The 23,407-nt window shown below is 36.9% G+C and overlaps 1 protein-coding gene across 5 annotated transcripts in view; it reads left to right on the forward strand.

Moving 5' to 3' along the window:
- The window catches only part of OTOGL (otogelin like), a 90,922-nt gene that overhangs the window by 10,509 nt on the left and 57,006 nt on the right, over positions 1-23,407 (forward strand). For all 5 annotated transcript variants that reach the window (XR_001521842.1, XM_015629218.1, XM_015629220.1 and 2 more), the window contains exons 8-24: positions 648-853; positions 3,525-3,655; positions 4,290-4,396; positions 6,613-6,719; positions 7,411-7,536; positions 8,232-8,340; positions 8,556-8,602; positions 9,932-10,077; positions 11,644-11,767; positions 13,380-13,557; positions 14,273-14,397; positions 16,198-16,407; positions 17,270-17,435; positions 18,496-18,570; positions 19,111-19,163; positions 19,842-20,004; positions 23,095-23,202. Coding sequence is in view for 4 of the 5 variants with exons in the window: in XM_015629218.1 (XP_015484704.1) it covers positions 648-853; positions 3,525-3,655; positions 4,290-4,396; positions 6,613-6,719; positions 7,411-7,536; positions 8,232-8,340; positions 8,556-8,602; positions 9,932-10,077; positions 11,644-11,767; positions 13,380-13,557; positions 14,273-14,397; positions 16,198-16,407; positions 17,270-17,435; positions 18,496-18,570; positions 19,111-19,163; positions 19,842-20,004; positions 23,095-23,202 (2,181 nt within the window). In the remaining variant the exon portion in view is untranslated. The remainder of the gene's footprint in view (positions 1-647; positions 854-3,524; positions 3,656-4,289; positions 4,397-6,612; positions 6,720-7,410; positions 7,537-8,231; positions 8,341-8,555; positions 8,603-9,931; positions 10,078-11,643; positions 11,768-13,379; positions 13,558-14,272; positions 14,398-16,197; positions 16,408-17,269; positions 17,436-18,495; positions 18,571-19,110; positions 19,164-19,841; positions 20,005-23,094; positions 23,203-23,407) is intronic.

Consider the following 23,407-nt stretch of genomic DNA (forward strand, 5'->3'; position numbering starts at 1 on the left):
AGACTATCATAAGTATATTTCACTGGTAGATAAAGTACAGAAATTTTAAGGAAGTTGTTGAGGGGCTTTTGCCATCCCCTGTGTAATGCCTTTAGTATCTGAGAATGGTCGCTATGGTGATACTGTTCAACCCAACAGAACAACTTTGGAAGACCAGGAATAGATCTGTGCTTATTATTGTCCAGTGGTCTTTCACTAAAGGAGGAAGAGCTACAACTTTTTTGTCAGTGGTATTTTCTGTACTGCAAGTTTCTCCATTTGCAGATGTCTAAGCCAGTGGTGACCCAGTGCTCAGAAGGGCTGCTGGTGGCCATAGCACCAAATAGCTCCTTGCCTAATGCAGCGTGCTGGTGAACTCAAGTATTCCTCAATGTGGTGTGCTAGGCTTTGAAAGTAAAGATGCAATATTCTTTCAAGCCTCTAATTTGTACAACTGATAGGTGTATACAACAGAAAGCACTAATTTTTGATGGTTGATACAGAGAAGTAAACATAAGATAGTAAAAACATGACGATGAATTGAATGGAGTGACTTGTGTACACCCAGGAAAAAGTGTTTTTTGGTTTAGAAGGTGATGTGGTATTTTTCTAACATGAACCTCATCTCATCTCATCCGAGATCTTTGATGTAGACTATATTTTTCCAGATTAATATTGCCTCAGACAGTTGGAAATGCTTTCATTGAGAGACTGGCTGACTATATTCTGGTGAAGACTACCTTTGGTTTTTCTCTTGCTTGGGATGGAAACTCTGGTATTTATATTAAGCTGACAGAAGATCATAAGGGAAAATCTTGTGGCCTTTGTGGAAATTTTAATGGCAATAAATATGATGACCTGATACTTCAAAATAGTAAGTAAATAGCTTATCCTTTGTGTGAACAGTTTCCATGTTCATTTAAAATACAGTGCTGTATAAATATAATGATGGAAAAAGGCAGTCCTGTGTCAGTTATTTCAGTAAAATAGTATATCTGCTCTACTTTTACTTCTCTTCTTCATTAAAGATGCAAAGGTCCTAGTTCAAGAAAGTATTTATATGTGCATTTAAGCATCTTTCTCAGCAAAGCACTTGGGGTGTGTTTATCCTAGCTGACAAAAATACCTTCAAATAATAAATACATAAACAAATATTTATGGTTTTCTCTGTGTTTAAAGATGGAGGGAAGAGCAACATCTTGAGTCATTCTTTTATAGCAGCATCATAATAATCCTAGTTGAAATAAGTAAATTTCCAGGCTGTTTCCTGGGAGTTCCTTGTATCTCTTGCTGGTCTGGTGGACTATGGGCTTCTGACTACCCTCAGGGATGAGGAGCTGCTTTGTGCTGTGTCTGAGGCAGAGAGAAGATTTTAAACTTGTATTCTGTAACCTAGGTAGGGAGGACTTCATGGGGACTTTTGTCCTACTTGAAACTAATGTGAATAAAAAAAGAACAAAAAAAAAAGAACAAGAACAAGCTTGAAAATGTGAGGGTTTTTCTCACTCTCTTATACAAACAAAATAAGATTATCTTACTGTTACCATTAACTGCTGAGAGAATCTAGTCCAATGGCTCTGCATGTTCTCAAATCACAAAAGGTGTCCCACAGTAATTTTTTTCCCTGTTTTCAATGGTTGGTAGTGGAGCTTTTAAACTTTCTCAGGGAAGGAATGCTCATTATACCTATCTTTACAGAGTCCTTAAAAATCTGCTGTAGTATAAATTTTTTATATCTTTTCTGCCATAAGAGCAGTAGATTTTGTGCAGTGACTTCTGCACACCAGAGTACAGTATGCTTAATAATTAGTTTAGTCTGCTGATGTGTAATAATAGAGAAAAGTAATATTTGGAGGAAATAAAGAATTCATGTGATCTTTCAAATTCAGTAATTTCAGTATCTTTAGATGCATTATCTGTTATAAAAGATTTCCATCTCATACCTGTCTTTATTTTCAGAGCTAAATTTTTTCACCATGATAATTACATCTAGCATTTTTCTTTATCAGAAATGATAGCATTATTGCAGTTTATAACTGAGAGACAAATTAATCACTTTAATATTGAACCAGCTGTATAAATGGTGACTTGACTGTGAAAATTCAAAGCATGAAATTCTGAGATCTTTACAAGAACAGATTGCTAATTCAGATCCAAGCTGCAACATTTTTCTAAGAATTTCTAAATCTTATCAATCATTTGATATAATGATTTCTCTCTCCCAGCTAAACTACTTCCCTGAGTAGTGTAAAGGTAGCTCTTACATCTATCCTGAGTCTTCCTGTGTCCAAATGCTCATTATTTGTAATGCTTAAATAAATAAGCTGCTAAGAGGCATATCATATTCCATTTCAAAGTACAGTTTAAAAAACCCCTCATTTTCTGTTTCCTTATCTTCACCTTTAATGTCATCTTTGTATTGCTTTAATAAGCAAGACTGTATCTGTGTATAGAACTGTTTCAGGGACAATGATTTTATTTTGTGGTATTTTTTAAAGACTTAGAAGTTTTTTTTTAAGCCATGTAAAAAAGTACATAAAATATTTTTAATATTTTAATAGAAGAAGAGTATAATCGACAGGTTCACCTCCAGATCAAATTCCAGCCTTTTATGTTTGGGAAGGGTTTTCTGCAGAAAGAACTACTCTGTCAGAGAGGAAGAAACATTTTAAGTCTCCGTCACTTATAAGTAAAACAGACTGAAGGTTAGAAGCTTATAGGAATTTATTTATGGAGATCCAAGTATATATCTCTCATTAGTGTGCTTTGTGGCTTTCCACATTGCAGTGTCCAACTTTGTATCTCTTGTGCTAGAAGTTAGATTACGTTTTCTATAGTACAGCTCTGTGAAAAGGAAAAACCCTCTAGATGATTTCATTTCAACATCTTGTCTCCTAGTTGTGTATAGATATAGATAACCATAGCATAGCATAGACAATTAATGTCAGATTCTTCAAAGTGGAGGCAATATTCCCTTTTAAAACTAATTAAGAATGCAGAGGAAATGTAAAATTTAGTTCTTGCTGCTAGTATATGGAAATTTTGTGTCTGTTTTTTTTACTGCCAACCTTCTTGTATGTTTGTGTATCTAAGCCTGTTGCCATGACTTCCAGTCATGCATCTTGTTCATTAATTCTCCCATGTTCATGCTGTGAGGAGAGCTGGGCATCTCGTGAGTGCGTGTTGTAGGGCTCTTCCACAATAAGGGAAAAGGAGGGAGATAATAGCACTAACTGACCTTTGTGAAACATGATGAAAGACTTCAATTGCTTCAAAGAAATATCTTATTTCTTAAGTATTCAATGCCTTACACTTGTCACTATGTGCATATTTGTTATGAAATTATCAGCTATTGCACTTAAAATAACTCAAGCCAACAGCTTGTCATGTATTTTTCAATATTTTTATTTAAGTGTAGTGTAAAGTACAACCTGAAATAAAGAAGAAAGTTATTATTTTTCTTTATGACTCATGATGTAAATTGCTGTTTTATGTTTTTGTGCTGAGAATTTTTTAATTGTTGCTCTCCCAATGTTTTTATGCAGTTGGTGAATATACAGAAGACATTGCTGAATTTGCAAATAGCTGGGCTGTGCAAGCCTCAGATGATATAACTTGTGTCCCTACTGCCTCGGATTTTTCCAGTCCTTGCTCAGCCAATGCAGAATCCACTGAGGTAAAGTATTTATATTTTATGTATATACATAGATCCATGCATATGTATGCATCTATTTTCTTAATATTCCCTGCTACTGCTGGTACAAGAATCTAACAATATACACAATGTTGAAAAAGCCTTGAATGCATTGAGGCTTTGGGAAAGATTCAGATTAGGGCTGTTGCTAGGGAGTGCCTGAAGTTCTTCATACGTTTTGCTTAAAAGTACAAAGGCTCAGATTGGATGTGCCAAGTGGCACCAGTCTGCTGGCAGAGCTCTTCATTACTGCATTAAACTTGGGCTCAGTTTCCAGTTCTGGCATCTTACACCTCATTATTTTAGTGACTGTGAAATACTGCAGAAATAGTTGCAGGTCAGCTACTACATTGACATAAAATGCTTTTCTTGGTAATTTCACACTTTTTCATCTCAGGTGGTTTAGGACCAGCATGCAGTCAAGCAGGCCAAGGTATAGAGGACAAATTTTAGGAAGAATAATGAAAGGGATATAATAGTAAATTGAGACAGCACCATGCTCAAATTTTAATGGGGATATAAAGGACCTTAGATTGGGGAAACAAAGCTAAAGAGAATGATGCCTGTTCAGAAAGTTTTGGCTAACTTCCGTTTACTGATTCTCCTTAATGCACAGGACATATTCTTCAAGTGCCAAATATTCCTACAGTTTCCTTTTCTCAGCTGTCATGAAAGTATAGATCCGTATTCTTATATTTCAAGCTGTATGAATGATCTTTGCAGGTAAAGTACTGGAATTCTTGTGTATTTGATCTTGACATATGAAATGAATGCTCAGTCTTTTGTGTGGGACCAGAATGCAAGAACACTGAGGGAAGTTGGGAAGAACCAAGTTCAAAATGAAAGAGACGGGGTTTCTCAGGGGGTGATTTGTGTGGGAACAAAGGGCACAGAACAAGTCTGACAAGGGATATTTTGATTGCTAAAGGCCTACATAGATTCAAGGAAACACTAGACAAATAAGTGGAAGGTAAATTCATGGAGCATCACTCATGACATAAGATGAGCTGCTAGTCACAAAAAACCCATGAAACTTGTATCTGGAGGCCCTGAAACAGAACTACACAGAGATGATACTAGGAAGAAACCTCAACAATACTGGGGGAGCTGGGCCAGTTTTCAGACAGCTGGACTGTTTTTTTTATGAGTAACCACTATCATTCAAATTAGTAGAATTTTTACAAAATGGTGCCATTTATTTTAATTCAGAGCTGCCAAAAGAAATTCAGCTCATTCGCTTTGGTGGGAGTCACACCCCCTCAGATGCTGGCACTGTAGGCAACCTGGTATTTTTCCCTGAGCTCTCCAGACTCCTGATTAGTTCTTGTCATTCAAGTTAAACTTACACTGCAGTAATTGAAGAGATAATTGGGCAATGTACCATTTTCTTTTTAGTAAGGTTTTCAAATGAAGAAGTAATTGTCAGAAATAAGAGGATTTTTTGCAGAGTATATAATTCTCAGAGTATCACCAGTTTAATCAAAAACACACAGAAAGGATCACAAAACTAAACATAAAGATCGCTCAGTAAAATCCATTACTACTTTTTAATTTCAGATGAATGTTTAGTTTTCTGATTTTACCGTAGAGTGAAGATGGAAGAATTTGTGTTTGTAGGCAAACATTGATATTGCTCAGAAAAGAGATGAGTTGCCTCTGTAGAGTCTCTGTGTAACTCAGGAATTTACTGTGACTTTTGAAGAATAATGAAAACTAGTTTTTTCAAGTAGGGTATTGAATCAGTGCTGGGGTGTTAAGGAGTGTTGGATTTTTTGTGAACAATCTGATGTGTGTTCATGTGAATTTTGTGAATGTTAAAAACCTTGAAGTATGTGTGTCTCAGAATTTAATTAATCGAGGCTTATTTTGTTTATAAAAGAGACCTCTCTTCTTGTGGCTTAGTGTCAGTTTATGAAGGCTTTTTGTGTGGCCATAGTATAGGCCAAGTATTCTTCCTATTAAGACCCATTTAATTGGATTAGATAAAGAGAGTGGGGGAGACTGATCACTGTAACAGAGTATAGTGGTGTTTGATTTGATAATAGATGTGTTGAAAGCAGAACACAAACATAATATAACATATTCTTAAGACAATTAATTTTAGAAGCATGATCCTGTGTGTTGAGAGGCAAACTCAGTTGATCTGTCATAAACATGCTTATAATAGAAATGTTATGTTTATGACTAGTTTATTTTGGCATCAAATCTTCCACAGTAAATGTTGCAAGTTCAACTTTCATAGTAACAAAAGTTTGGTGGTATTTCACCACATGTGACTTACATCTGGATGAAATTTGAACTTGCCTAAACATTAATGAATGTCTTTTTACTTGATTCTGGCAAAAATGCACTATACAGCTCCTTCTGTATAGACTAAGGCAGAAATACTGTCTTTGCCCAAGGCTGTGCTGTAAATCCCTGAGCCTGTCCACAGTATTCAGTGGATAATACTTCTGGCTCTGAGAACTTCAACACAAGATCAGAAGACCACTAATAAGGTTCTTCTCATCTAAATTCAAGGTAATTGGAGACTTGAAGTTCTCACTTGAACCAGAAAGTCTTTTATCAGTGTAGGTCAGAGTTTCTCCATCATGCAGGAGGGAGAGGCCTGAGATGGGGATCTTGAGAGTGCTGAGTTGTCCACTGTCTTCACGAAAAGGTCCTATTTCTCTTTCACTTCAAGCAGCCCTTTTTAAAAATAATGGACTAGTGGTTTTATTCCTTGTTGTAATATTAAAATTAAATAACTTCTTGTGAGATCAAATGATAAAACCGCAATGGTATATTCAGTATAGTTTATTCTTTTTTTATATGTTCCCTACGTGCCTTTATGACCAAGTGGTGTCAGCTATGTGTGAAATATCTGGTGCCGTCTCATAAGGCAGAAATTTGTAGACAGGATTTGTGTTCCTTGATTATTCTTTTATTTATCATTTCAGAGTGGATGACGATGAAACATACTGCAGGGCAGTGACAGAGTACGCTAGAGCATGCTCTCACGCTGGGTCCCCGGTGCGGGACTGGAGGGATGACTTTCCTGCCTGTAGTAAGACTCTTTAATAAAGCATGCTACGTGACCTTTGAGATATCCCATGTACTCCGTTCAAGTATTCCATCTTGACAATATTTTTCCTTGTAAAACTCAAACCTGATACTCAAGCTGATCAGCCAGTTTCACTCTTCCTAGCAAACAGTGAAGTCAATGACTTGCTAGAGGAATATTTTAATGCCATTGTGCTATGATTTAGATCCACACAAAATTCATGTTTCTGTGGGTTTCTTGAAACATCATGTGTGCTGATCATGTTCTAGGACAAAGAGACATCTGTGGAGATCTGTTGTTGGTCTTTGTCACAGAAGACCTTTCAGCCTCAACTGGCCCTGTAACAGAATTAATTTAGTTAATCCAGCTCCTTCTTGTTATCACTACCACCCATCAATTGCAGCTCAGTTTCATGCACAAGGCTTAGAACTAGCTGAGATATGGGTATGTTTCCCTGTCACAGAAGCTATAGTTTATTTTGGACAGATGATACAAGGATTTGCTGAAGAAAGACTTAAATATTGACAAGAGCTTCACCATAGCTCATCAGTTAAAACTCCTCTAGAACATCCACTTGATCTGATTACCTGCCTATACCAGAAGAACAGCACAATGTTTATTTGACAGCAATGTTTTCCAGCATGGAAAGAGAAATTGCACTAATGTTCAATATATCATGTGTTTTTTTTTTAAGCTGAGAAGTGTGAAGACACCTTTGTTCACCGTGACTGTATCAGTTGTTGTCCACCAACTTGCACATTTGAAAAAGATTGTCTTGGCAGCAATCTGCACTGTTTAGATGGCTGTTACTGTCCAGATGGTAAATATTGTTAGTGTTATTTAAAAACCTATGCGCAAAGCTGGTATCCAACATCATAATGATATCTAAATAGACTGTGGTTAAAGCCTGAAAAATATGAATACTGTAAATTCTGCCCTAGCTGTTGTTATTGTCACTGTGATACTGCTCTTTGTTTTGTGATAGACAAATATCTACAAAGGTCTCTCAGCATGCAATATCAGTTAGAATCTGGAGCTGTTTTTAGTGCTTCCTACAGTAAGATATTGCACAGATTTAGTCTACTTTATTTGAATTATTCAAAACTCTATAGAAATTTTGTTTAAACAGAACGTGTCATGCTCTGTACAAGAAACCAAAGTTCCTGAGACCTGTACTGGACAAAAATTATTGACTGGACTATGAACTGTTCTAGTTCTAGACAGACTAAAAATAATGAGATTTCAGAATTCTTTCATTTTTTAGTCTGTACAGTTTTATGTGGTTAAGGCAGACATTTTTCATAATGCAACAATTCAGAGTGACAATTTCTTAATAGGGAGCTGAGCTCTGAGCTCTCTGTACTCACTGGGCAACTGTTTTTTGCTGGTAGTTGTTTAAGACTGATGACATGACCTTCTGGCAGATTGGAATATTTGAGTCAGATGGGGGAAGAGCAGTGATTCAGGGTTTGTTAATTTGTTTTATATCTCATTTATTAACTTCTTTCCCAATAGGTCTCATTATGGAAAATGGAACTTGTATCTCTTTGTCGAATTGTCCTTGTATTTATCACGGAACTGCTTTCCCTGTAGGCTCAAAAATTGAACAAGAATGTAGCAACTGGTATGTGAAAGCCTGTGTGTTTCATCTCTCTAGGATTACTGTCCATAATTAGTTTAACATCATAGTCACACATTTTAAATAATAGCTACTGTATGTGTATCATTAAAATATACAGGCTATTCATTGTGAATTCAAGGTATATTCATCAACTCAAAGCTACTTGTCTTGCTAAAGATCAGAACACAATTTCTCTATTTTGTGATTTTTCTTTTTAGTATATGTGTTGGTGGCATTTGGAACTGCACTGATCATGATTGTCCAGGTATTTGTATTGATTCTTTTCTCACTTCATAACAAAAATGATAAACTTTTATGAAGACCAGGGAACCATATATGATCCAAGGCTTTTGGCTGCCAATTTAGGAAGAAAGATTAAGCAGGGGGATATTGACAGTAGCTGTGAGCCAGCTGGAATGAAGCTGTTGTTTGCCTGACCATACTCATTCTGCCTTTTCCCACTTTCTTCCCCTGCCTCAGTGTGCTACCTCCACTTCTTGTTTTTTATCTCTTGTTTATGCTCAGTGTTATTTGCCACAGATGGTGTATTTTTACTGCCTGTGCAGTACCTAGGCCAGGCATAAGGATCTCCTCACTTGTAGGTGCAACTTTATTGTAAGTAATAAGAAAACCATCATTCTGATGCTATGGGATAGATTTCTCTCTTGTAATAGCAGCTCATGTTTGAATAATGATCCTTATCTTTAAAGGTAGCATGTCTCTGCAATGAGTTACAGAGAGGATCATGCAGCATACAGGTGGTGAAAATGCCTTGGTAGTTGTCTATCTCAGACAAGATTATATTATGAAGCTTGTGTAAAAGATTTTTTTGCTAATTAAGGAGCCCTCTTTGAATGAGGTAATAAGGCTTAGCAGTTGTTAAGCAAGGCTTGACAGAGTGGATCTGTAATGTAAAAGAATTGCCATTGAGAACCAGTCTTGATGTCTTGTGTGTGTTGTGAGTGCACACGAGGGGTTCATTATGACTACTTTGGTCTGGCCCCAGGGTCTGAGTTGCTGTTAGTAGTGGGAGCAAGTTAGATGTGCTCCCACTGAGGGATCTAGTTCATGTGCTCTGATGCTACCTCATGGTGTGAATGAAAGTGCAGTAAGTGGGGATGAGCTGGAGACTTGCTTCAGCAGTGCATTCCTGATTTGAACTCCAAAAATCCCAAAAATGTGTGCCTTGATGACACCTGCTCCCCTTCATACCTGTGGTAACAAGCAGTTCCATAATACCTAGAAGGATGGAGAAAGAGGCTTGTCCTCTTTTATGCTGGCTCATGGCAGAAAAATGATGAAAAAATTCTAGGATACTTATGAATTGTCTTTTGTATTTTAATTATAGGCATCTTGCCTAGTTAGAGACAAAAGATGCTGCACGTGGACGTGTTCTTTATGAGATGGTACCCATTGGAAATAATGTTTCTAGCATAATTTGTTTCTAAATGCCATTATTGTTAGATTAAAGTTAGCCTGGATTATATACTTAGAAATCAGGAGAAAGTTTCTTTTTTTTTCCTCTCTTACATAATTTGCAGAATAATGATACATTCTTGTGCAAGTGAACATTCTTTATACTTTTACTCTCAAGCTGAGTGCTCCATCATAGGCAGCTCTCATTTCACAACATTTGATGGACGTCATTTTACCTTTCTTGGGATTTGCCAGTACATTTTGGTAAAAGGCACTGGAAAAAACAAATTCACAATCACTTTACAAAAAGCACCTTGTGGACAGGTAAGCCACATTTTTTTGAAATGTTGAAACAATCAGGTTCATCATTTCAGGCAATCTTCTATGAGTTCTAATGTAAACTACTTGGTTATGTTAAATAGAAAATATAAACGGAAACCATCTTACAGCTGTATTTTGTAATTGTGTTGCAACGTGTTATATTGCCCTTTGTAAAAGCTATTGCAACTTCTGAGGGATGAAGTCTAAAGAGTTACTCATTTATGCACATTAAAGTTGTATAAACACCTTTAGTTATGATACCAACAGATGTCAGGCTTTGGAAAAGCTGCTGTTGGCAGCACTGTAGGTTTAATACATCACTATTTAGGCAAGATTTTTTTTTTTGTAGCTTAAAATTTTTATTTGATATCTTATATTTAATTTGTTGTAACAATGCTTTTCAGAAAACCATCTGAAACTAGGCACCACACATACTTGTTTGAAAATATTTTGGCAGACATTTAACAACAGGCTTTAGCAATAAAGGTGCTTATAAAGAGTACTTATCTGCGAGAGTGAGTTTAATGATGCTGTTAGACTCGCAGGAGAAGGGGCTTTGAGGCTGTGACTCAGAGCTGACCAGGTGCTGAGGACAGGGATGGCTGAACACCTCAGCAGGGAGCAATGCCCTACCCTGGGACTGTCTCTCATGTCCTCCCTTCAAAAGCTTGATTTTGAGCTGGTGCCTTTCTTTGTAAGCACCTCCTTCTCCTGCATAGGTGTTGAGACAGCTGTTTCTGTATTTCAGCTGGCTTCAAGCATGAAATGGTTGGTTAGGTAGCCACTGAGAAACAAGGTTGCCACTGGTAATAATGCTCTGTACAACTGTAGGCACCTCGAAAAGTTTCTGGATGAAAACAGAAGGGTCCCTGGGGAGCATAAGACACTTGGTTTCAACTAATTCTGTGTTGGCTTTTGTCCTGTACTTGAGTTCATAAATTCTGCCTGGATTGCACACTAAAATGGTGTGTGACATAGTTTATAGGAGATGATTTTTCAATAGATATTTATAAATTATTGTAATGTAATACTGGATAATTTATGTCCTTTTTTTGTCTGTAATCAGAAATCATCACTACAGTTCAAGGTGGGAAACACCTTAATATGTGCCAAAGTTCCTTTTTCCTGCATTGCTGCATTTGTGCTCTGGTTGCAGCAGCTTAATCCAGATAGGGTCAGACTCTTGCTCTACCAATGGTTAACCCATCAATGAGCAGTACCCAGGGTGGCCATGCAAATATGGAATTTTGAACCAAGTACCAGTACCTGGGGACCTCTGTCCACTTACTATTATACTGTCATAATAGCTAAAATGCATTCTCCTAGCATATAGAGAATATACATAAACAATATTTTGTTATGTTGTACATACAATTTTGAGTGCTTTGTTTAATGCTTTGAGCAATAGTTTATAGCTGATTTACCTGATAGCAGTTCTGATATTTCCTTTTTATATGCTTTCCCCCCCACCTGTTTGTTTGTTTGTTTTCCCTGTTTGTTTGGTTCTGTTTTCCACAATAATATTAATGTCATTACCTGTTTCTGATGGTGAAATTTGTTTCTACTTAGAACTTTGACCATGCCTGCATTGAGTCTATAACACTAGTTCTTGAAGATGATGTGAGGAAACAAGTAACTCTCACAAGATATGGTCAAATCCAAACTGTCCCTAACCAAGCTTTTAACCTCAATGGTAAGAAGTGTATGGAGAAGAATTACCAGAGTTCACATTCTGTCTCATACACGCTCGAGAACTTTTTAATAATATCAGTCTATGAAGAAAGAATTTCTTTAAACATAGCTTATAAAAGCACATGATCAGTTATTTCTTAGAACATTAGTAAAAATTATAGAAATTTACTTTTATAGTCTGTGAAACAGTTCTTCATTATGCCCTCGTTTCATTGCATTTCTTATCTTACAGAGTACCTAGAAACTTCACTCATTTTGTTTGTGTTTAGGGGCAGAGAGGTAAGAAAAAGCAAGGAGGTGAAGAGACCTTGATGCTTGTTTAAAACTTTTTAGACTAAATAGAATGGAATAGAATCTATTTGCTCCATGAGATCTATATTGATTTTCACTGCTGACTTAAGTTGTGATTTCAGACAGGTTACTTCACATCTTCAGAAAGTATAATAAAATAAACCAGCCTTAAAAGCATGTTGTAAAATCAGGCACTGAGGACAGAAATGATATTGCTAAATTTTGAAATTTACAGTGACCAGTTACTGAAATTTTAGTCTCTCTCTGAAAGACTAAAGTGAGAGTAAAATTCTTACGCAGCCTTCAGCGAAACAGAGTTTAGGGAGTCCTACATTGGTGATTGCAGTAATGTCTTCATAGAATTTGTCCAGTCACAGTACTACTTTTGGCATTCTCAGCTTTCTATGGCAATGAGCTTCATAGCTCAGTTATGCTCTATGTTGACAGTTCTGATTCATAATTTGATTGGTAACTTCATTTTATTTCTTTTGAACTAGTCCGTATTCACTTTCTCGTCTCTTTACACAGTCTGCACCAAATATAAGCAATTAAAAATATTTCGGTGTCACATTCTTGATAATTGTGTGTCTCTTAGTAAGTCTGATTCCCTAAGGGCATCTTTAAAGATTTTACCTTCCTCTCTCAGTTTATGCACCTGAGTCTGTGTGTGTGTGCATGTGTAGAGGCTACTTATGAAGGTGGATCTACTTTAGGCCTTCAGCTGCAAGTAGCCCAACAATGTGTAGCAAATGAATGCTGTGACTGTGAAATTTCCATTTCTTCACATAATAGATTTGTTGGGAAGGAAATCTGGGAATTTGATAGGGGCTCAGTTCACATGCAGTACAAGGAAGGAGCTATACCAGTGTTATGTCAGTAGTCGTAAGAGAGAACCTTCTATCTAAAGATTTAATACACTTTACAAACATTTGTTACTTTTATAATATCACTGCAGACTAAGAAACAAGAGGTTTCTTGTCTTGCCTTCTCATTACCAGAGGCTTGCAGTTGCGTTGCTTTCTTGTAAAATAATAAAAAAAACCCAGACAGATGCAAACATGGTTTCTAGATAACTCACAGATACAGAAAGGTGTGAGATTTTTTTACTGTCAACAATAGCTGGAATTCCTGATTTGTGATGTTACTAAAAATAAGCTCAGATGGAGAATGGGTGAAGATATTTGTCTGATGGTGAGGTTGTGCATAGTTTTTAATTTTATTTCTGGGTTTTAATTTTTATTTTTTTTTAAATGGATGAACCAGTACAACCTGGAAGCTGGGTTTCAGTGACTTTGTTTTTCTTCTTCTTTTGCTATGTTCAGGGGCTATTGAAATTCAGAATGTATCTTCTTTCTTTGTTCAACTGAAAACTAGTTTTGGTTTGAAGATACTGTTTGCTAAAGATGGAGAGAGGATCTATGTTCAAGTTGATGTCAGATGGAAGAGAAGAACATTAGGGCTATGTGGAACATACAATGGAAATTTAAGAGATGATTTTCTGTAAGTTGCATGCTGTACATTTATATAATGTTTAATAACAAGTGAAAAGTTTTGTTGAACATCATCATTTGAGTATTTAATTTTGTTAATGTAATCAAACTTTATTAAACTAACCAAGATAAAATGTCTTTATTAAAATATCCACTTTTATAAATATGAAACTCAAAAATTTAGGCATTCTCAGATGTTTTACTAAGTAATTACAAAAAGCTACCATATTATTTGTAGAAGTTACTGGATGATGATATTATCTGAATGCACTTTTCCCTGTCTTGATGCTCCCTTATCTTCAGAGCAAATATATGAGCACTGAGATAAAAAGTGGGTGATAATCACATAGTTGACACTACTGCTTGATTTTCCTCCTCACATCAAGTTATAATGTAAAAGCAATATAATTCTGAACCACAGGAATATTTTAATTAGAAGGGCACACTTTCCTTGCTTTTTAACCTGATTTCCTCCAAATTTCCTCAAGCTATAATATAACAAAACTTGTCTACACAGCAGACTTGGAGTCTAGGAACATTTTCATATAAATAAAATATTGAGGAAAAAGTTACGTATGCCCTCTCTTCTTTTGTACCTCAGAGATGGAAATCCTTTTGGCAGGTTGGCTATTCAATGTGAATATGCATCTAAGCCTTTATAATGAGCTTGCATCCTCACCCATGTAGACCCAGGATGCTTGCAGTGTTGATATTTTCCTTTGCAGATCTCCAGCAGGGATGATAGAAGGGACCCCTCAACTTCATGCCAACGCATGGAAGGTATCCTCAGCTTGCTCCATGCCTGTCAATATTCCTGTGGTTGATCCCTGCAACATGAATCAGCAAAATGGTATGTTTTCACATCAGAGTCTAGACTTATTATGTATCTTATTATTATGGGACAGTTTTCCTTTTCTCTGTGCAAAAGTTGCACATACATGTATTTCAGTTTAGATGTGCATTTTCTTTTCTTTATTTATTTTTCTTTTTTCTTTCTTTTTTCTTTTCTTTTTTTTTTTTTTTTTTTTAGGCAAATACCATTTTGCCATACATTTAACATGTAAAATGAAGTAAGTACTTGATAAATAAAAGCTAGTTGGTCATTTAGTTCTGGGCATACTGGCTATGAGTACTAAATATACATGCAGATTTTTAGCTCTTTTTTGGTCCTGTAAATGATGCCAGTTGAGAAGAAAGAATTGATGTATGATTGCTACAGAAAGTACAGGAGACAGTGTTGAGATCAAAAGTCCTCAATGCTTATTGCATTAAAAATTTCTTTATCCTCCAGCTATGTTCTCTGACAAAAACTGATGCAGACAATTTGAGAGGCTTGAATTTGTTCAAATTCCTGAGAAAATATTTAGTTTTGGCTGGTTGGCATGCCTACCAGCTTGTGTTGAACTTTCACTGTCTCGTTTTTGCATTGCTGCTCTTTTCAATTAATGAAGACAATGGGTAGACTGTAGTTGCCAATTGTGACAGAATGTAGTCTAATATTTTTAATATTTCAGAAATTAGATCTCACTAAGAATCTGGGATTTATCCATATTTAAAGCCTGTTGAAGCAAGCCTAGAATAACAATAAATCTCTTATAATGTGGGGCATTCTAGGAGTTTTTTATGCCTTTCTTGTCTGTCTTCTAAAAACAGCCAGATCTCAGCCAGAACGGCTCAGAGCCTTCATGCCTCACCCTCATTTCTGTGCTAGCTCAGTGAAGGTGGAGTTTGACATAAATGGGAGCTGCTTAGAGCAGGAGGGTGGACTGCATGAGTTTCTGAAGGTCCTTTCCAGCTCGAATTTCCCTATGATCCTCTAATAATCACTGTAAAATAGCAGTGGAGAGTGAAGTGATGCACACCATGCTACAAGCACAGGCATCTTTTCTGGTTCTGAGGTGATATTGACCTGATTAAACTAAAAAAAAGCATAAACTGTTGTTTACTTTGTTACTTATTTTGTCAGGTTAATTTTCAACTGAGTCAAGTTCAGTCCTTGAATCTAATATATTGAGAGAATCCATAAATGTGAAATCCTTCTGTCAATGTGTGTATGTGGAAATGAACATGGAGGTTGAAGGGGAGGTACATTCTTTCAGCAGCAAAAGTGGCTTAAATATAATAATCCACATCAGTGTTCCTTAGCTATTCCACCACTTGTGGTGGTAGTCTGCTTCGGTGGCCAGAGGGCCAGAGGAGGGTTTGCTGCTGCTAGAATGTGTATGCCCAGCTTGGGATTTGCATGCCCTCGAGCTCTACTTTGTAATACTTCCTGAGACCACATGCCTGGAAGTACATGGCCATTGTTGATGTTAAAGCTAAATGAATGTCGAGTAGGAAAACCATATTCCAAGCTTTGGGGAACTCTTTTAACTGTTCTTTAGAAATATATTATTTTGGCATTTAAATTTCCTGTGCTATAAGAGAAAGGCATAAATGTTTTACTACAGTTATGTTTATCTTAAGTGAAGTTTGCTTTTGAGGGAATTGCTTGTAATATCAATTTCAAACTATAGAATTTTACAGAAAGACATTGCATACAAGTGTTTATTGCACAGCTGGCTATGTTTGGTTTTAATATGCTGTGTATTCATTTGACTAACTGTTATATTAAAATGGATCTGGCTAAAACAATGTCACCTCCTCTTAGCTGGGTATGCATCTCACTGTGATGTCATCAACCAAGACATTTTTGCTCCCTGCCATGCCTACATCAGTCCAGGGTTGTACTACCAGCTCTGCCGCTTCGATGCCTGCAAATGTGGAAGCAGCTGCTTGTGCAATGCTTTGGCACACTACGCTTATGTCTGTGGCAAGCACGGTGTCATTGTTGACTTCAGATCTCATGTTTCTTACTGTGGTGAGTAGCATTTCCACAATGGAAGACCTCTTAGTGATGTGTAAAACTCTACAAATTTCATTCACTCCACAAAATATAGGGGTTGGCTTCTTTTTCCTGGAAACTAGACTTGTGCCATGGTGTAATGATGTACTGGTGGAGAATGGTAACAGCCTTTACATTAGGCATCTGAATTTGGGCCCCTGAGCTACCTCACAGGGAGGTGTCTGCCCTTTCTATTGGTCACACAGAGAAATGCAATTCTTTCTTTTAAGCCCTAAGTCATATGGAAGCCCCTATTAGGATAAAGTAGTCAGGGAGTGGCAGGAGTGGAGCCATTCCCTAGGAGAAGGCAAGCTGGGCTGGCACAGGCTCCCTAGGGCGGGCAGAGCAGGGCGGGCACTACTGACTGGACAAGTAGGATACACTAATGATTTAAAGCAAAGCATTTCACAGGATCTTAGAGTGTCGGGAGTTGGAAGAGACCCACAAGGGCTAGTGAAATCCAACTCCTGTATTTCTGCTTCTAAACCACATAGCAATGCCTCAGCCTTAGCTGCACCATTCTTCCTCTCTTGGAAGTCTGAATTACTAGATAAATGCTCAACTGAACATAAAGAAAGAATAGAAAGCTATTGTTTAAAAAACTGATTATTTCAGTCAAAGAATAATTTTAACACAAACCCACCTTAATCTAAATATTTCTGACTTAAAAAATTGGTAAAGCAGCATATGTTTCTCATGCATTTCAGCTAAATCCAGTGCAACAAGAGACCACTTTGCTTTGATTTTTTTGAACTTCCATGATATACTGCTTTGTTTTCTATTTTTCACATTTTAAGAGTATGCTGTTCTCCGTTCTTTCTTACTCTTTTCCTTCCAGCTGTGATGTGTCACAGTGGTATGCTTTATCATCAGTGCTCTTCTTTTTGTAAACATTCCTGTGCTTCACTTTCTGTGGCAAATATCTGTGCTGATGACTGTGCAGAAGGATGTAATTGTCCTGATGGGAAGTATTTTGAAGAGTCCGTCAACTTTTGTGTCTCAATGTAAGTAATAAAAAATGGAATATATGTATGGGCACATTTTCCTCTTTCCAGCAAGATTTAAAGTGGCTTTGCTGCAGTTTCCCTCAAGATGTAGACTGCCTTGAGAAGATAGCAAACAATGTGTGAAAATTCAATGTTCTGTCTTACTAACCAATAGTGAGGCCTCATCTGTCACTGTGTGTACATACATCTGCTTCACTTTAGTGTCAAACTGCTTTAGAGAAGGGTAGTGAAATTTTTTAATTCGTGGGATAGCGTTTTCATGTGAAAACTTTGTTTTTCAAGTTTAGCACTTGGAAAAAAAGCGAGAAGGCACTATAAAGTAAGGGAAAGTATGGGAAGAGCAGCCAGAAGTGTCTTTTCTTTGGTCTCACAATGCAAACCTTTTCAGTTAAATGGGAGGAAATGGTCAATGAAAGAAAATAGTTTTAGTATGTTGCATATACAAAATTTTATAGCTTACCACCATGGGTTGTTACAGAGTTATTTCTGTTCATTGCAACATATATTTTGAAAAGATCAGTAAAGTTCATACTGTAGGGATAAAAACTGTTTTAAACTATTCAAGACTGAACTAACTTCTTATCTGCATATTTTTTCATGGTTTCTAAGTAATTCTGTTGCTACTTCTAACCCATCTAGCTCTTATCTCAGAGTTAACAGACTTTGCTATGATAATTGCTCTAGTTCATGATTTTAACAATACTTCGAATGGGAACTGCAAGTTTTCATTCTACTCCCATAACTGGGAAGAAAAAGTCCTTTCTATTAGAATAATGCACAGAATTAGAAACAGCAAATATAAAGCACAGAGACTGATGAAAAAAAAGTCTGTCTTTGTTGAAGATGATTTGAGTTTTGCCACTGACTTCAATACAGTCTGAGTGTCATCTTTAAGTTTTTGTCTCTCAAAGAATATTGTACATCCCAGAGCTGAGCTGATGAATTAAGTGAATGTTACGATGTGACCTGTATATCATAACAGCTTGATAAATAGAGGGCCCTTAAATCCCATTTCATCTTGTTTTTCTACCTAAAAGCATGAATATTCTTTTAATAGGTCTGGCTGTCATTGTCGTTACAAAGGCAAAGTCCTCCAGCCTGGAGAAATCCTTCCTACTCCAACAGGCTCTTGGTAGGTTTGAGTGCAAGAGTTTTATCTTTCTTATATCAGAGTCTGGATGCTACTTTAAGTGGTTTGAAAATTGTTCTCATGTAGATTGAAAGTTTATTGTTTCAAGATTTTTTAAAATTTTTTTTCCCACACTTAGTAGAAGGGATCCTAGTATAAACTGGATTATGTACCTGATTATTTTAATAAAATAATTCTAGAAAATTCTGCAAGCCATGGTGGATAAGGTTTTTGTGTTATACTGCCTGCATCTTGAATCAGCTGGCCCTCCATTCTCACAGGGGTTGTTCTCAGATTTTTTTTATTTCAGTGGAAATTAGGAAATTACATAGTACACAAACGATGAATTTAGGCCCTCTCTACAGATCAGGAATTAGAAAATACCAATGAAACATTGAGCAGAACTCAAATTTTTGGATTTTAATCCTCTTTCTTCTCCTAATTTCTATTGTTTAAATTAGGTTGAATTGTATAATCTTTTAGACATGGTGGCTACAAAACATTTTTCCCTTGAATAAACATGGGTTTCCTTTTCTTTTCTAGCCAATGTTTGAATGGAACAGTGAAATGTATTGAAGCCACTACAGAAAACATAGGTAATTTACAGTCTTGTCCCATATAAAAGTTGCACAGAGAATTTGATATTGAATAGTAATTTGGTTTTCTCCTCATATGCATTTAAATTATGAGATACTTTTTATCACAACATACTTAAAACAGGAAGTTAGAAGCACAAATAGTCTTGGGTTTTTTCCCCCTTTTTCTGTAGTACAAATTGTACTACTCAGTCACTTGGGAAATTAAAAGAAATAAATAATTGCATGTGACATCTAGGTCAATGTATTCACATGGGAATACCTATAATTAGCCTCTGTCCATGGCTAGGAAGCTTTAAGACCTTAATTTCTAGAAAGTAAATTTTAAAAATATATTTCTAATGGATTTAGAAGTACCTTGATAATTATGCCACCTCTAAGGGTTTTTTCTGCCTAAGGTATAATGGCTCCATCATTAAGAATGGACTGTGTATGAGATCCAGGATGCATGCATCCATATGCTTAATATTATTTGTTTTTTATATTAGAACATATATTAATTTTATATATCTGTAATACAGATTATGTTACAGACTATTATTCCAATTGCATTCTGATATGAACTGTAATGTAACCTCCCTTTGTATCCAAACAAATAGATTGTGGAAAAAACCAAATAGAAAACCTTCAATGTAAAAGAACTGTTGATCTTATTTAACCTTCATTTTGCATTTGAAGTTCACGTATGCCCTGAAGGAAAAATCTACTATGACTGCAGATCTCCTGTGCCTGGGTTGCCAGCAGCGGGTGTGAATTGTGGGATCTCTTGTGCAAACCTTGCCATGAACTTCTCCTGTGTCCCCTCACCACCCTGTGCGAGTGGCTGCATTTGCCCCCCGGGGTAAGCTTTGATGGAACAACCTGGAGCACAAGCCAAATGCATATTTTCCACTGTTTGACTCTGAAAATTTCTTTTTGCTTCATAAATTCCAATGGTATCACACTTCTAATTTTGAAGCTATTGTTCTATAAATTGTCACAGAGGCGCAGTAACAGCTAAAAGGCCACCAAGATATCCAGTTTACTACCATTCCAATTGGCTGGTATTTGGGACTGTCTGGACAGGAGATGATTTCCACCACTTGCACACTGTAGTTTATTTGAATGTAAAAGCAAACATGACAAAAAATTTGGATGTAAACCATTTGTGCTCCTGCTTATTGCTGCCCAAGTCTTTTTCTCGCCCGAATTTCTACTCAGGCTTACAATGTCGATGCCAGCCTGGGGCAGGGAGGGCAGGTATATGGACTGGTTTCTGCCCTATTTCCTTTCATTCTCTCTGTCCTTTTTTTTGTTTTCTTAGCTCCAGTATTTGGATTTGGTGCCCAGAAGCAGTCTGCTGAGCCTGGAAGAGGTCAAATCCAAATATAAATTCTAAAAACTTCTATTGTAGTTTGTGTCAGTATCCATCACCACTTCCTCCATTTGTTCCCATTCCCTCCTGACACCTCCTGTGTACACTTTCAGATTGAGGAGTCAAATATGCTGTGCAAATTGCTGTAATTGCTGCTCATCTCAGATGGAGTGCTCCCCTTTTTTTCTCAACTTTCCATTTTATTTCACTATGTGAGAAGCCAGTGGTCTCCTGACAGTGTATCAGTTGTGCACAGCTCAGAGTATAAATGAGACTGTCACCATTCCCCTTCCAGCACTTTGTGATGTTCATAGATGACTAAGCACTGGTGAACGTACAGATTTCAGGCATAGCTATTTAAGATTTCACTAGTTCTTGCTTCTTATTCTGTAGTCCTTTAAAACCTCTGCCTCAACTGAGAACTTAGCTTTCAGGACCATTAATGTTATGGGAATAAGCAATTACTGTAAACACAAAAAGTACATGAATCTGTAAAATAAATAAACTAGTAATAAACTGAAACATCACAGTGATGTTTTCATGAAATTAAACTAGCAATATTGACTTGAAAGCTCATTTGAAAATTTGAAGAAACTAAAATTGAGGTTAAAAACAGAGCTAAAGCCTTGCTTTGACAGTCATGCCATTTCAAATTATTACTTGATTGTTTTCTGAAATATAACAGGAGCACAGACAAGCAAAATCCTAAGTTTCTGTCAAATAATAGAGTAAAACACATGAATTATTTTTATTTCATAAGAGAATAAACACTCTTTTTGCCATTAGGTTGAAAAGTAAGTGTATAACACTTAGTGCATTTAGTAATGTTCTCGTTAAATTGTACTTAATTATGCCTTTCAGCCTTATGGTTCCAAAAAGTGAGTTTGACTTTTAACTAGGAAGGGCCAGCTGTATTATCGTAAAATTTAGTTTCAAAAAGTCTCTTTTTTATGCAAGAAAATGTTAAAAATTTATCTCTTGCTATTAAATACAAGTGGATAAGCCATTAAAAACTTGTTGTGGGACATTTTACTGTGATGCAGTTTTTTTAATTCTCCAGAGTTGCCATTCTTCTCTTTGGTTCTCCTTTCCCACCTTATTTCTCCCACTACCCATTGTTTGACTGAATGACCTAAACTTTTGGGGTGGAATCCTTAATTCCCCTGGAGACTGGCACCTTATTCTTGCATCCTGGGTATTTATGGTGCTTGAAAAGTAAAGCAGGTTCTGCATGGCATTGAAACCCTTTCCTTTGGAAAACCATGAAATGATAGACTCTAGTATGCAAAAAAATGGTCTTCCTAAAATAAAAATGGTTTACATTTTCTGTTGTTAAAGCTCTTACACAACAGCTTGTTGTTCTTTAAGTCAGTAGTTCAAGAGATGACAAAGAATTAGAAATGCTGGAAGTCTCTGATATACTGTAGAAGTTGAATAATGTAACAGCTCAAATTTTCATGAGGAAATGAGCTGAGAATGACAGTGAATTCATCACCAAAGATACACTGGAAGTCGCCCTTACACTGAGCTGGAGACATGAGGCTAAACTCAGTTGCAGAAGCACAGAGTAGTGTGGAAAGGGACTTCACAGGACTAAGTTAATCTCATGCCTTTAGGCAGCACCAGCAATACTGATGTTATTCTTGGGAGACATTTAGCTTCTATTGGCTGAGACTAAGAACCTTCCCAAGCCATCTGTTCTGGTGTTTTCCAATCCTTAAGAAATTTTCTGAACACTTGGCTCTTTTACTTAGAGCTGATTACTGTTTAATGAAGTAGTAATGGGGTGGAGAAAATGAAACTGTTTATTCCTTTATACTTCCAGTGGAACAATGTCTAGATTTTATTTTGAGCCTTGTGTTGCATGATAACTCCAGGAATTGCTCTCCTAAAGAACAGCACTGGGAGTGTCAAGAGCATTTTTGTTAAGAAAGTTAAAATTGCTAAATAGGTGGAAATGAGATAGCAGAATGAGGTTGACCATGTATCTGTGTCAGTTATTGATCTAATTAGATTTGACACTTTTTGCATTAAATACCTGTTTGGTCTTAACCTTGTTAGTTGTTTCAGCTTCCCTTATCTAGGCAAGTGACCTCCACTGCGATTCAGGTGCCATTGGCAGCTCACTGTTGTCACTCAGAACAGGACAGGCGCTGTCTGTGCAGAGGAGCTGGCACTGCAGTCCAGCTGCTGTCCTGGCACAGCAGGACAAGTGAGCAGCAGAGAGGGAAGGGCAGTCTGGCCGCAGCCCCAGCAGCTCGCATGGCACCCAGCTCCTCTGGAGCCTTTGGACGGGAATACCTACACTCTCTACACTCCTGCATGGGAACTGCAGCCCACACCAACATACCCCTTTCTAGAGAAAAGGAGAGCTGCAGCTGTGAGCTTGGTGAGGTCTCCAGCTGTGCACAGTGGAGACCACTTGATCTGGACAGCTTTTGCCAATGAAACAATTTTCCTTGGCTGCATGGAAGACTGGTTGCCCTTGATGGGGTTTCAACAATACATGACACATTTAATTACCTTGATCGTCTTTTGGATTTACTCTTTCATCTTAATAATTATTTTATTTTGAAGGATGGCTGAGCACAGAGGGAAATGTTATATTCCTGACAGTTGTCCGTGCACCTGGAAAGACAGAGAATTTCTGTCAGGAGAAGTGATAGCTACTCCATGTTACACCTGGTGAGTTAATTTTCCATACTTTCAAATCATCTGGATCTAGAGCCAAAGTGAAACTGATATAGAAAATGTGTTGAATACTGTGAAAATCAAAAATATAGATGCTTGTTTATAGATAGTTACAGGATATATATTTTATTACGCTTACTGGTAGACTTGGATAAGTAGCAAGACTTTGGGGTGAGTGCCTTTTCAGATCTTGAAAGGA

Source organism: Parus major, chromosome 1A (assembly GCF_001522545.3).
Source record: "Parus major isolate Abel chromosome 1A, Parus_major1.1, whole genome shotgun sequence".
Classification (NCBI taxonomy): Eukaryota; Metazoa; Chordata; class Aves; order Passeriformes; family Paridae; genus Parus; species Parus major.